This window comes from Pteropus medius, unplaced genomic scaffold (genome assembly GCF_902729225.1).
Source record: "Pteropus medius unplaced genomic scaffold, Ma_sr-lr_union100, whole genome shotgun sequence".
Taxonomy (NCBI): domain Eukaryota; kingdom Metazoa; phylum Chordata; class Mammalia; order Chiroptera; family Pteropodidae; genus Pteropus; species Pteropus medius.
In genome coordinates, this window is record NW_024345479.1 from 73,705 (window position 1) to 88,587 (window position 14,883).

Below are 14,883 nucleotides of genomic sequence, written 5' to 3' on the forward strand. Positions count from 1 at the left end.
AGGAAATGATATCATGAATGAAGAAATACAAATTGAGTATTTCTCATTTTTCAACCTTTTTTTCTTTCCTTTACTGAAGTGCTCTATCTATGTTCATTGCCAAACAGTTGGAGAATGTAGGAAATAAAAAAGAGATATTTAAACTAGATGAAATAAATGACCAAAATTATAGAAAGCAGGCCTTGTAATATTGGATTTAGTGGATTCTAAGATACAATTTTGTTTTTAAGATTCTGAAATAGAATAGCATCTTAAAATCAATGGCATTTAAATTTTGCTTTTATTTTTAGTTGTGATAAAAACCATAACATAAAATTTACCGTCTTACGTGTTTAAGTGTTCACTAGTATTAGTATTTCCATTGTGCAACAGATCTCTAGAGCTCGTTCATCTTGCAAAACTGAAACTATACCCTTTAAACAGCAACTCCCTATTCCCCTCCCCTACCCCCTGGCAACCACCATTCTACTTTCTAAGAGTTTGACTTCTTTTGACACCATGTAAATGGAATCATACAGTATTTGTTTTTTTTAGTGACTGACTTCTTTTGCTTATAATGTCCTTAAGGTTCATCCATGCTTGTAGCATGAGACAGGATTTTCTTTTTCTAAGCTATCCATTCAGCATTTTCAAACCATTGTATGTATTTACCACATTTTCTTTATCCATTCATCTATTGATAGACATTTGAGTTGTCCGTTCTTGGCTCTTGTGAATAATGTTGCAGTGAACATGGATGTGTGCATTTCTCCATTTTATTGTAATTAAATGTAATGGGTGAAGAGTACTCCATTGGAGTGGATGTGCTGTAATTTATTTAATCTATTATTGGACATTTAGGTTGTTCCTAATACTTTACTGTTATAAACAGTGTAGCACTGAACATTCCTATGACTAAACTTTTGCACACATCTTTGATCTCCTTAGGATACATTTCTAAAACTTGACTTTTTGACTAGAAATGTAAAAACATGCAAGGCTTTTGGAATATAATGCCAGTTGTCCTTTAGAAAAGTTATGCCACTTTGTACTTCCACTAACAGTGTATTAGTGGACCCATTTTTCTCTTAACCTAACTTAATCTATCTTTTGATTCTTAGCAGACTAGATATTGTAATTCAAGATTCATTGTCATGTAGATTAAACTTCTTCCCCATTCCTTTCAGAGGGAACCCCTTACCTAGAATCTGGAGTCAGCCTCTTCTCTGATGACCCTCAGTCTGATCCCTCTGAAGACAGAGCCCCAGAGCCGGCTTACATTTGCAGCATGCCAGCTTCAACCTCTGCATTGAAGTTACCCCAATTTCAAGTTCAAGAATCTGCCAAGAGTCCAGCTGCTGCTCATACTAATACTGTTGGGTATAATGTGAGAGAAGAAAGTGTGAGCAAGAAACCAGAAGTGATATCTTCAACAAAAAGAGTAAACAAAAGAATATCTATGGTGGCATCAGGCTTGACCCACAAAGAATTTGTGAGTGTGTTCGTATGTGTCTCCTTAATGGCTAAGACTTCATTAACATACTGCAGATAGTTTTAAATAGATACTAGCAATGAATAACCTACAGGAAGAAATCTAGGAAACAGACACAATTCTATGTAATTTAATTTCCATTACTGATTTCTGAAAAATTTGGACCTAGATAAAGCTAAAGCATGGTTTATTTTGTGTACATTCACTTAAGAAAACAATTATTAAATATTAATATTGGTTATAGTTTTAGGTATGATATAGAGCTTTTTATTTAAAATTTTCTTATCTAAAACAAATAAGTATAGCTCTACTCCCCAGGAGGCCTCTTTTCCCCTTGGTTCATATCTGAGAGAACATACTAGCATGATTAACGAAATTTAAACTGGTTCCAAGCATACTGCCAGATAATGACATTTCTCCAGTGTATGTTTGCTTTATCCTGGCTTGTGACACAGTTATTCAGCATTCTGCCCCATAATTTCTGCTCTGCAGGACCCCCTCCCCATTAGGATTTTGACATCTCCTGGCCCCTCATGCCAGAAACAGGAATTGTTTCACACTGTGGAAAAATACCCATTAAAATATTAAGACTGCTGAAACCTTGTTTAGTGTAGATTTCAGACATCTTAGAAAATTTTCCTTCCTTGTAATCAATCACCATTGGTATTACTTCATAATAAAATAATCGAGTGAATATTCCTTAAAGAATCATGGTAAGATAACACACCCAGAGTATCAAATGAATAGTGGGTGTCATTTATTACACACTGAGAGATGACCCAGTCATTCTTGAGTATCTGTTGATATATCATTCCTAGGATAAGAACCATTTCTCATCTTAACTTCTCCATGGGTAGCAACTCAGCATAACATTCCCTGTGGCCAGATGTGTCCCACTACTAAAAAGACAAAGTAAGCTATGTCTGCCCTAGTAGATATAATGAATATAAGTTCTCATCAATAATGCTAGAATTCTCATTTCACAACCTGGTACCCAGACCAGCTGTTTGCTCTGAAAATTCATACCTGTATCTGTTTATGTTGCCCTCAATCATTTGCCTGCATATCTAGAATTCCCATTTATTCACTGAAAAATAGCATTTCTTCTTTGTTTTGTGAGTTCAGCTTTTCAGAGGTGGCTAAAATGATCTAATCATTTTTGCCATGGGTAATTCTGAGCTGCAGATTAGACTATAAGTGGCTTGGGTACATATTGTCTTTAAACAAGCAAAGAGGAAAACTTTTCAGCTCTATTCAGAATTGCTGGAGTGTGATAAATTTATTATGAAAGCTGCTGACTGTATTATACATGATTAATTCGGAAGCCCATATTAAGATGATCTTTTCATCAGCTGTTTTTCTAACTGAACACTGTTTCAAGGCTGGGATTTCAGCAATTAATCAGTTCAGAATTGCTAATGATCCTGGCAGAGGGCAGTGGCAAAAGGGGAAGGATGTCATTAGCTTCACTAGCCTGCTTTATTCAGTGCCCTGTGGCACTATGGAATAAGGTAGCATGAGAGAAAGATAACCTGATCTCCACTGCAGTATTGTACAGCACGTAAATATTGGCTTGGGTGGCAATGGCTAATAAATGATGGCCCTTGGTAAACAGAGTTATTTACCAAACAGTAGCTACTAATTATGTCAACTGTGTCCATAATGGATCTTGTTAATTTCCTTTACTGCCTATTGATTTTTATTTGATTGATAGATAATAGCTAGAAGGCTCTAGATTTCTTTTGGGAGTAATATGAGTCTCTTCCAGTCCTTCTGAAGAGAAATGGATAGTTTCTGCACTCTTGACTTGAATGTTTTGTAACTATCAGAGGGTTGAATCTTATTTTTAAGCCACATATATGTAGCATAATTTTCTGTATAGGCTAGTTACCTCTTAGTTTATATAGTGTAGGCTGATAAATCTAAATTATGGTATAGTAGAGTATCACTACAAAGAAACTAGTTGTCTTAGGGAACCAAACGATATCTGCTATTAAAGGGAAAATTATTATTTTGAATCTGTGGTTATAGTTCACGTCTGCTAACATGGACTACTTTAGAATTTCTTCATCTGATTTGTATATAATTTGTATCAAATTGCTATTTATCTTGAGACTTCAGGCATCTTAGAATAAAAAGAATGTATCTTTTCTGAGGGAAAAAATGGAAACTAAGAGCTAGGATAACATACTCTAAGCTGTGCACTAGAGGTAATATATTATAATGTAATATTTGATTTGATTTCAGATGCTTGTACACAAGTTTGCCAGAAAACACCACATTACTTTAACTAATCTAATTACCGAAGAGACTACTCATGTCATTATGAAAACAGGTATGCCAAGAACCTTTATAGAATATATTGCATCTGTGGTATAACATTACATGAAGAAATGGGAGTATTTGTTAAGCATAGCATGGATGTAAGTCTTCCAATAGTCGATTATTAACTCTCTGGGAATATGATGATCCACTCCAGGATGTTTCTGTTCACATTGCCACAGGTCTTTGAGCAGAGGGTCCAGACTCCTTGACAGGGGCACATTGCCTTAGAACCTCTAAGATGTTAGGTTTCTACTTCATACAGGTCATAACACAGAGTCAGAATAATACAGGAACTTGGTGCCAGAACAAGGTAGCATGAACAAAGTACTATTTTAGAAATAAATTTCATTAAAGTTTAATATATCTTAAGCTATAGATTTGGAACAAAACTGCTGGAAGGCGAAAAGGAAAGTAAAATGTAAATTAAATCTGAAGTAATTCAACCTTTAAACTCAAAGGCAATACAACACTTTTGAGCTAAAATTTATGAGTTTAAAATATATTGAATCAACTTTCACAGAAGTTAACATAAGCTATAAAATTGTGATGAAAGAAAAAAGATTTTAATAATTCGTGAAGAATTCTGTAAGGGGGAATGGCTGTTGCTATTACCGGCAGATGGCCTACTGTGTTCAGGATTTAGTTAAATACATTTCTCCTGTTTACAATTAAGTGTTCTTTCCTCAGTTTGCTTAGTTCTTCAATGAGACCTTTAAAACACTAGGAAATAAGTGATTCTTCAACTACTGCTTTCTGAAGTAGTATATAGAAAGGAGAAAAGCTATGAAAATACTCAGTATTTTTCTGTCACGCTCAAGGGAATTAGGAATTAAAGGGGTTAGAATTCCACAGGTAGAAGTTCTGAGGGTGAAAATTTGTCACTTGCATTGACTTTTCAGATATAGCATTTCAACAATACTGTTTTCTCCTTCCACATATTGCCATCCAGTAAAATCTTCCCCACACACTAATATCGACATTACTGATGTGGATAATTTCTTGAACACAATGATGAACATCTGTAGGTAGTTTTGGCATCTAGATGATAGGGCATACATTTCCTCTGGTTTTAACTTTATATCAGCCTTTTCCAGGCCTCCAAAGATCCACACCTGCTGGTTGTAATTAGGGGTGCTTCCAGCTTCTGATTCTATCACCAGGGATGTTGGAGTCATCCATCCAGGTTGACTTCAAGTAACATGGATCTGGAGTTCTTTAGCTTCTATGGCAGCACTTCCTGACCTTGTTTTCAACTTGTGCTAATTCTTTGGATGTTTTTCATTCTGCAGACACCGAGTTTGTATGTGAACGGACACTGAAATATTTTCTGGGAATTGCAGGAGGAAAGTGGGTAGTTAGCTATTTCTGTAAGTACAATGTATTTCTCCTTTCCTTTAACACCTCAGAATTGCAATTTTACACCTAACATTTAACACCGAAGGTTTTTGCTGATGTGGAATCTGAATTACCAAAGGTCTTTAATGATAACACTAAACTAGCTGGTCATGCTGGGGAAATGGATTTCTTTTTATAACTAAGGGAACCTAGTCTGCTCCTAGCAATGTTAGCATAGGAACTAGGCATTTATTTAATAGTAGTGCAGAAATCTATGTGCAGCAGGCACTTTTATAATATTTAGATTAAGCATCAACTGTGTCTCCAGAAGAAAATCTCTGCTACAAGCCTTATTAAGGACTGGCTTTATAGGGGGGACCTCTACTCAATGTTATTCCTCCTGTATGCTTATGCGAATTACTTCACCGTCCACCTACACGAAAAGAGCATGTTCTTCTGCATTGTGACCTGTCTTTTCTGTGATCTCTTTAGGGGTGACCCAGTCTATTAAAGAAAGAACGATTCTAGATGAGGTAGGTATTTGATGTTACAAACCAATCAAAAAGCCTTGGTGCAGATGAGTCACATAATCATTGGAAATTTAGCTGCTTCCTTCCTCACACTACTTACCCCAGATTTTCTTTGATGATGGAGTTTATCAAGAGTTAAGCAGAACAAACCCAGAAATTGTGTTTCTCACTCATTTGTTCTAAGTTTCAATAGAAACAAGCCTTTCTTAGGAAGAAGGAAAAGGAGTTTATAAAGGGAAAAAAAAAAAGATTGATAAGCAAAAGAAGTAAGCCCACCTAAATCTTACATGCATACAAATACACCTTTATAGAGAACTGATTGTTCACTGTTAAAGAAAAATTCTTCCTGTTAATATGCAAATGTATCTGTTTAGAAATCAGATTCCTTCAGAGAGATATTACTCTTTATGATACTGAGAACAGTGAGAGGTAATTGAGTGTAGGAGGAGGAATAATTTTAGAACAGAACTATCTAAGAGCTGCTGGTGACAACAGATCAGGCAATATAAAATTAGCAAAAGTGGTTTTAAACTATTTTGTACTTTTTAACATTCATAATTAAGTGACATTTTTGTTGATTTTAACTTTCATTCAGTGACCTATATTTTTTGGAGCCTACTATATGCTAGGTACCAGGAATGCAGCAGTAAACAAGACTGACAGGTCCCTACTCTAGTGGGATTCTTGTCCTATTCAGGGAAAATACACAAGAATAAAGATCACTTAAAATAACAATAAATACTATGAAGAAATATACAGAATAGCAGAGAGTAATTGAGGACAGAGGTTGACTACGTTAAGGAGACCAGGGATGGCTTCCAAAATGCTTAAGATGAGATTAAAACATAAGAAAGAATTGGCATTGAAAAATGTACGTAACAAATGTTTTAGGCAGAGGAATAGCAAGTATAAAAGTCTTGAGGTAGAAATGAGCTTGTTAAAGAAAAATAGACTAGTGTAGATGGAGAGTAATAATCAGTGAGTAATATGTAGGGAGCAGAGATTAGACAAGGGGTTGGAGAAGGTCAGAGACAAGTGCCAAAGCCGGTAGGATTTGGTGTAAGTCATTGTAAGGAGTTTGAATTATCTACATAAGGTAATTGAAAACATAGCGATGATAAGAAGAGGTTGGTTTAAGATATATTTGGAGCTAGGACTTACTAATGGGTTAAATTTGGAGGACGAGGTAAAGAGAATAATTGAAAAGGTGATGCTTGGGATTTTGGCCTGAACAATAGAGTGGATATTAGTAATATTAGATAAGGAAGATAGTGGGAGAAGGGAAGGGCAGGAGTAGAATCAAAAGCTTTGTTTTAGATGGGTGAATTTTGGGATTTAATACTAAGAATCTGGGTAGAGAGGTTAAGGAGGCACAGGGGTATAATCAGGACTATAAATTTGAGGGTTATCTTTAAATAGATTACGTATTTATCACTGGATTCCTCTCAGGCGACTGGGAAATATTAAGTGGTCTTTCCCCTAACAGCAGCCTGTGGTTATACTATCATGACTATTTTTCCTTCTTAATACTCTTGGCAACAGATGTGGTCTTCCTACAATCTGAGTTTCAGTCAGAATGGTTTCTAAGCATTCTTACCCAGGTTTCTCCCAAAAGATGTAACCTCCCCAATCCCATTGTTCTTCATTTTCTTGTCCTTGACCAGTCAAAATAGTAATTATGAAAAACCTCTTTCTTCAGTGTATTAAATGTATATTTTATCATTTTGATTTCATTAACTAAATCTCTCAATGAAAATCTGAGAAGCCTTTAGATGGTAATCCACAATTGATTTAAGAGATCAGAAATTCTCCAGTTATCTTTATAACAGCACAGCATTAGCAATTTAATCTAAATGCTAAGTGAATGTTTTGAGAGGAGATAAATGTTGAAAATTAAAATGCATTAAGTCCCAGTGAGGTGAAAAGCCAATTGTTAATTTCTGCCCACAAAGATTTGCTTCAGGGAATTGATTTCAGCAGCTGAGATACTGGTCATTTCATCCAGTCCACCAAAAAGAATTATTTATGGGGTAGGGGGAGAGCAGGGTCAAAACCTTGCCTGGCAGTACTGAATTCCTTAAACAAAACACATGTACAGTATTGCTTCCATTGAAAGAGGCCTCTCTTCCTCTGATCCCTGTGGTTTGGGTTTGGTTTCTTTTAGCACGATTTTGAAGTCAGAGGTGATGTTGTCAATGGAAGGAACCACCAAGGTCCAAAGCGAGCAAGAGAATCCCAGGACAGAAAGGTAAGGCCCTCCTCCCCAACATTGACAAAAAACCCCTCTGTGTTCCAGCCCCCTTCTCAGAGATGGTCTCACTCATCTTGTAAGGGGCATTACAGACTCACTGCTAGAGCAGTAGCTAGGTGCTTCCATGTGTGTTCCTTTTTAGTTCTCCTAGGCCAACAAGGTAAATAAGTACCTTTTATGACTGAGAGAACTTAGAAGCTTAGAGGAGGAAGCTAATTTGGCCCAGTCTAGAGTTCAAATCTCAGCTGATAAGTGGCAGAGCTGGGATTTGAAACATATGTAAATCTAAGCCTTATTCTTTCCACTTCACCATGATGTCTTTCTCGAAAGCAGTGTGATAAGTGCTGTGAAGGGGATGTACACAGTATTGTCTGTGGGTGTATAGAAGTGAAAGTGATTGATACTCAATAGCTAACATCTGCATTATGTTCACTATAGCCAGCTTTAAACACTCAACCATATTTTAACTGATTAATAATTTTACAGCAACTTTATGAGACATGTACTATAATTATGTCTATTTTATACATGAGAAAATTGAGGTTGAGAGAGGTTGAGTAATTGCCCAAGCTTACACAGCTAGTTGTGAACTCACAACTAGAAGTTGAACCCAGCCAGTCTAGCTCTAGAATCTGAACTCTTAATTACAATACCGTAGTTTCTTGGAAAGTTAGAGGAGGTTTCGCTGAGGAGAAAAAGATTATTCTGACATTTTTGAAAATGAAGGACTAGAGGCCCAGGAAGACTCAGTGACTTTCCCCAGATCATCCTGTAGCAAAAACTAAGAGATAACCAAAATTGTGCTCTGCTGTCAGGGAGAAGTCCAGGCAAGATTTCACATGTGTGTGTCAGGCCTGAGCCAGCTGCTTTCTCAGGTCCCTGACTGAGTGCTTCTGCTCCTGGTCTGCATTTCTTTCTAAGTGTGCACCACATTTCAGGACAACCCCATATGGGGCACCTTCTGTCCCTGTATGGAACTTGAGAGAAAACACATAGAGATGATTGTCCAAGGAAAACTGCTGTGGAATATGATCACAAATCAAGTCCTGGAGCTCTGAACCCTTGGGGTCACCCCAGCCACACCCCTCTGAACCTGACAAGTAACTTTGAGATGCCAAGAAAAGCTGCTGGCCCTATTTCTGCTTCTGTCTTCACCCCAGGGGAGCTTGTGTGATCCAGCCATTTGTATATGCAAGGCAGAATTAGCACCAGATTCTTCCCTCCTTCAAAGGAAATCCAGTGTTTGGGGTTTTTTCCTGCATTTGGGGTGGCAATGATGGAAAGTACCTGGTCAGAGTAATGACATTCTAAAGATACAAAATCTCACCATAGTATTTTCCTGTGGAAGAGAAATATATTTGTAGAGGTGAAACTTCAGATTTCTTATGTCATAACTAGTGATTCTCCTCAATGAGCGCCAGCCCAAATATAAAAATTTCTAATCTTTTGCACTTTTTACAGCAACATTTGGCTCCAGCTGACTGCTTGGGGAGAACTTTTAGCATTATGGGCATCTAAGTCCTTTCAACAGGTTAAGGATGCAGTTTATTCACACAGTGAGAATGGCACTTAAAACAAAAATAGATTTCTCTTGCTGTCCTTTCTCATTCCTCTGACTGTAGTGTGGGGTAGGGGAGTGTTGGGGGGCACTTCCTAAAAGGTAGTCATGTGCTTTTAGCTTCACAATTTTTCTCTTCCCCAGTCTCTCTGATTTGAAGTAAGGTGAGTTCTAGGCCGAGGCAATTTTCTTTCCAGTGGAAATGGGAAGAAAGAAAGAGGGTCAAGAGAAGGAGGGTTACTCTAATGATATATATCCAGCCAACTGGCACAAATTTAGATTTCTTTTAAATGATACCCAAGTCATTTCCTAAAAACCAAAACCAATGCATTTGTAAGAATTTGCCTATCAAACACAGCAGCCACCAGCCAACCACATAGGGCTGTTTAAATTTTAAATAACTAAAATTAAATAAAATATGAAGTTTAGTTTCTCATTCATCCTAACCACATTTCAGTAGCTGCATGTGACTCGTGGCTACCTTATTAATACAAATATAGAACATTTCCATCATCGCAGAAAGATCTTCTGGATAGTGCTATTGAGCCCTGTAGGTGGAAGAGGCCCTCTAGGGGGTCCAGTGTGATCTGTGTCTCCTGGAAACCAGGCATTAAGGTCAGCTCTGTAAGGAGAGGCAGAACCAGGCGTCACTACATTGTTCCTGAGGAAACAGTGGGCATTCTCAGAGCAGTATGAATGCAGGAACAGATGCTTGGGACCAGAAAGAAGAGAAAAGGAGCGTGTACATACAAATGTAGACCTCTCTGCCAGTCAGGGTCATGGCAAGTACTAATGTACCACGTCTAGATAAACATGAAATGCTAGCTAATAGCTGAATTTCTTGCTATTAAAAAAAAGGACCTTTTTTTATCTTCTCATCTCTAACAAGAAGTTAAATCACCTGGAAAAGGTTATCAGGATGGAGCCTGGGCCTGACTGGTGGCAAGGGGGTATGCTCAGCCCTTGAATGACAAAGTACGACTATAGATAAACTACACACACTTCAGAAACATCTTCTAAAATCCACCAGTGTTCTGGACATGGGACTGAGAGTCTCTTTATATTGTTTTTTATAAAACCCACACTCTTACAACTAGTGTTTCTTTCTCTCCGTCCCTCTGTCCCTCTCTTCTCCCAGATCTTCAGAGGCCTAGAAATCTGTTGCTACGGACCTTTTACCAACATGCCCACAGGTAAGAGACTGGGAGAACTGCAGAGTCCAGTACCAGCCTTTCCCTTACATAGTGGAGTTTTACATAGGAGGGGTCATCTTATCGGGGTTCTTCAGATTGGTGAGAGATTATATTCTCTGCCACCTGTCAGGCAAAACCACACCTAAATGTTACCCTGTCAGAAAAAAAAAACAGCCCTGTGCTCCTTCTCAAGAGCTGGAAGGCAGTGAAGAATTAACATCCAGGACACAGTATGTTATGTGATCAGATGGGATAGAACTGCTCTTACTGCCCTTTGGTCTAAGAAAAGGGGAAAATAAGAAGGGAGAGAGTTCTGCTCTTCCTAAACCCTCTTTATTTGATACAGAGAAGAAAGCTCAGCAGCTGCATAAGCCCTGTGAGCCTGGGGCCTCAGAGCCGGGGAAGACTCTTGATGAACATTTTCTAATTAAATTTGACACTGAATGTGATTAGGAGTGCTGTAGGCCTCAACTCAGGCTCTGGTATATATGTAGATTTGGTTCTTTCTTTTTAAGACAAAGGCTCCCTACCTTTGCCTCTTTGCCCACTTCTGCCCCAGGGATCAGGTCCTCTTACTCCTCAGAAGACAGCCTTGGCATCTGGTCAGGGACATATGAGTGGCAGCAAGAGAGCCTGACAAAGTAATTTTGCTTATGTCTTCTTTATTGGTTATGGATTGAATTTTTATGAAACTTTCACATACCACTCAAGGATTTCTCAATGTTTTTGTACTTCGGTGTAATGAAAACCAGAGTCTCTAGCAGGTATCATTTTGGAGGTGAGTCAGTTGACCTCACTGCACTCAGACAAACAGGAGCACCTCAGCAATTTCCAGGAATTGGTTGATAGAATAGAGTACCCAAAAGGGCCCAGAAACCACTCATCGGTCAGTTCTGCTGATTTTCCAGGTGCAAGTGGAACATTTCTACAATCTCTCCTGGTTTCTAGGCCCCCGAGTACATCGAATCCAGCTCAGCATGTAGCCTTTCTCAGCTGATATGTCGAGTCTCTGTCCCGGAGGAAAAGTATTTTTTTTGGGCTGAATAAATGATCTTCCCGTCTCTTGACATTTATAGTAATTATCACCGAGCATGGTGCTCTCAGTGGCTATGATTATCAATTACCAACACAGAATTAGGCAAGGAGGGATGGAAGGCAGGTGTGAGTTTTTTTCGCAGTATCTTGCCAGCAGTTTAGCAAATTAATAGAAATTAGATCTTGTATTTTTTTTTTCTTTCAAAATATTTTGAGAGACTATTAAACCTTATCTACCAAGCAGCCTTATGGGGACTGATAACCAAAGTAAGTAGCATATCAGTGGCAAATTGACTTAAAATTCGTACCCCTACTGTAGATTGTAGTTTAAGGCCTTTCTGTCCTTTTGGGGCAGAGAGACAGGAACTCCCACTGAGACATCTTGCTGTAAACCTTCGTTGAGAGGAATATGGGACAGAGGGCCCAGGTTAAATGTGCAGATTACTGTGGTGATTTTGGTTTAAATATCCTATTTAGATCAACTAGAATGGATAGTGCAGCTCTGTGGGGCTTCTGTGGTGAAGGAGCCTTCATCATTCACCCTTGGCGAGGTAAGCATTTGGTCCTCCTGTCAGAGAGGGAGGACACAGTGTTAATACTCTTTCCGGTGATTGAGCAAGGCGTCACCTATCAGTCCTTATGAGCCACCACCTCCCCAGTGTAGCCTCAGAAGACTCTCTCTGTAAAGGATCTAAGTATGTAATGTTCTGAGGGAAGGCTCTTTCCCTCTATCCCTTCCTTTTTGCTCTGTGCCCTTCTCCTTCCTTTCTGTGCTCGCCCCAGAGTAGTCTACTTCAGCAAACCATCAAGAGGTGATGAAGTGACTATTCTAAAAGTCCTGTTCTGATACCCGTAATATTTCTTTCCCGGGGATGCAGGATACTCACCCAGTTGTGGTTGTGCAGCCAGATGCCTGGACAGAGGACGGTGGCTTCCATGGTAAGTCTTGCTGTAAGCCTTTATCCAGAGGAGTATGGGATAGAGGGCCCAGGTTAAATGTGTAGATTACTGTGGTGATTTTAGGTGTAAAGGTCCTGTTAGATCAACTAGAGTGTATGGTACAGCTGTTTGGGCCTTCAGAAGGCCACAAGCATGTACTTGTGTCATATGGGGTCCTGCAGGATGAGTTTGGTTCACCAGTTTACCCAGTGCTTAATTAACGTGGTTCTCAGCACATTCTGGGTGCTCAATAAATACTGGATAGATGGATGGTGGATGGGTGGCTGGCTGGCTGGCTGGCTAGCTAGCTAGCTAGCTAAAATGTCCTTTTAAAACTTTTTGTTTATTTTACATTGTAAAAGTAATGCATGAACTATTTCCATGGAGGGAGGGTATTAAATATGAATGTTCATCACAGAAAATAGAAATGAGTACAAACACAATAAAAGAATTTCAGTAATCCCACCACTTGCAGATGATCACCATAAAATTTTTCCAAGCACGTGTGTATGTATATGTACACTCATAGATTTTATACAGATGTCGTCATGCTCATCATACTGTTTTGCTTTTTCACTCATGATATTACAAATATGTTTTCACATCATTAAATTGCAATGCTGTTTTGCTGTCTCTGGTGACTTTTTCTTTAACAGTTATCAGAAGCTGTAGGCTTCCACCAGCAGTCACTTCTCAGGCTTATGAATAAAGTCTTATGTCTTAAAGTATCACTTAAGAGCAAAAATTTGCTCCCACCTGAGTAACCCTAAGAACTCATATAGCCAGGTCCCCAGAGTACATTGACTAGAGTCTGGTCAGGGAAAACGTGATTTGACACTAATCTCTGCTTGCATTCTCTGTCCTCAGCGATTGGGCAGATGTGTGAGGCACCTGTGGTGACCCGAGAATGGGTGTTGGACAGCGTAGCCCTCTACCAGTGCCAGGAGCTGAACACCTACCTGATACCCCAGATCTCCTAGAGCTGCTGCTGAGTCCAGCCAGCCATGTGTCTAGTGTATAGGGCCTGTCTCTACAGGACCCCAAGAACGAGCTTCAGGAATGGCCTTTTGCCAGGCCCTGGGAGTTCTTCTTCAGTCCTTCCACAGTTCTGGTTACTAAATATTTTATGTATGTCAGCCTAGAAAGAACTTCAGGCTATGCAAGGGTCCCTTAAAGATTTTCTGTTTCAAGTCTCCCTTTGAAATCTGCCATGAGCACAAAATTGTGGTAATTTTTCACCTGAAAAGAATTTAAAACCATTTTAAACACCACCAATTGAGCAAGATGCTGATTCATTATTTATCAGCCCTATCCCTTGTACTGGGGCTGTCGGCTTAAAGCTGGAAGCACAGAGTGGCTGGCCTCAGGAGAATAGATGGTCTCCCTGAGTTTGTTTCTCTAAAACCTCGCATTCATAAAGGCCAAGAGTCAGACCCTTCAACGGAAGGTGAGTACTTAGGAGGGTATGTGATGTGACTTAAAAGCAGAACAGTCCTTGGGCAGCTCTCGAATGTTGGAATGGAGCACCGGGAAAGGAATTCAGAAGCAGGCAGTAGATATAAATATGAAACATGAGAGTAATTAGAGGAGAGGGGAGCCATGCTGGCCCCAATCTCTGAAAGTCTGGTCAAGAACTGGAGTCCAAAGAGAGTCTTCTAATTTCTTATTAGTAATAAGTAAGATGTTTATTGTTGTAGCTCTGTTATGTAACCCATTCCTCTTGAAATGTAAGATCTCTGATATGAATATTTCCTGTCTGTAAAATGACAGATTCCACCAGGAAAGGAGCTGTTGCTTTCCTTGAGGTAATTTTTTCTTCGCTCCCTGTTGCTGAACTGTACAGTTTCATAAATAATTTTGTTTGCTGAAGGAAGAGAAAATGTTTTTCATAAACTCATTATCCAGGACTGCTTATAGCTGTTGGAAGGATTAGGTCTTCCTTAGCCCCCAGTATATGAGGGCAGTGCACACTGGATTGTACAAAATATGTTTGTAAATGTTGGCTTTTCACCTGCAAATAAACTTGGTAGCAAACACTTCTATCACGTGATTGTTTTTCCTTTTTAAAAAAAAATTTTCAGTTAGAGTTGACATTCAGTATTATTTTATGTGAGTTCCAGGTGTACAACCTAGTGGTTAGACATTGATGTAATTTATGAAGTGGTCCCCCCGATTAGTACTCACCGTGCATAGTTCTTACAGTATTATTGACTGTATCCCCTCTGTGGTACTTCATGTCCTCGTGC

At 38.9% G+C, this 14,883-nt stretch overlaps 1 protein-coding gene across 13 annotated transcripts in view; it reads left to right on the forward strand.

Annotated features, from left to right (window-relative positions):
- BRCA1 (BRCA1 DNA repair associated) overlaps nt 1–14,679 on the forward strand; it is a 46,178-nt gene extending 31,499 nt beyond the window's left edge. For 12 of the 13 annotated variants that reach the window (XM_039873359.1, XM_039873351.1, XM_039873350.1 and 9 more), the window contains 9 exons: nt 1,167–1,471; nt 3,719–3,806; nt 5,086–5,163; nt 5,624–5,664; nt 7,826–7,909; nt 10,609–10,663; nt 12,176–12,249; nt 12,577–12,637; nt 13,505–14,679. In XM_039873359.1, the coding sequence (XP_039729293.1) occupies nt 1,167–1,471; nt 3,719–3,806; nt 5,086–5,163; nt 5,624–5,664; nt 7,826–7,909; nt 10,609–10,663; nt 12,176–12,249; nt 12,577–12,637; nt 13,505–13,617 (899 nt within the window). In that variant the 3' untranslated portion in view covers nt 13,618–14,679. The remainder of the gene's footprint in view (nt 1–1,166; nt 1,472–3,718; nt 3,807–5,085; nt 5,164–5,623; nt 5,665–7,825; nt 7,910–10,608; nt 10,664–12,175; nt 12,250–12,576; nt 12,638–13,504) is intronic. The other variant, XM_039873361.1, reaches the window with a different exon arrangement.
- The last annotated feature ends 204 nt before the right edge of the window (nt 14,680–14,883 follow it).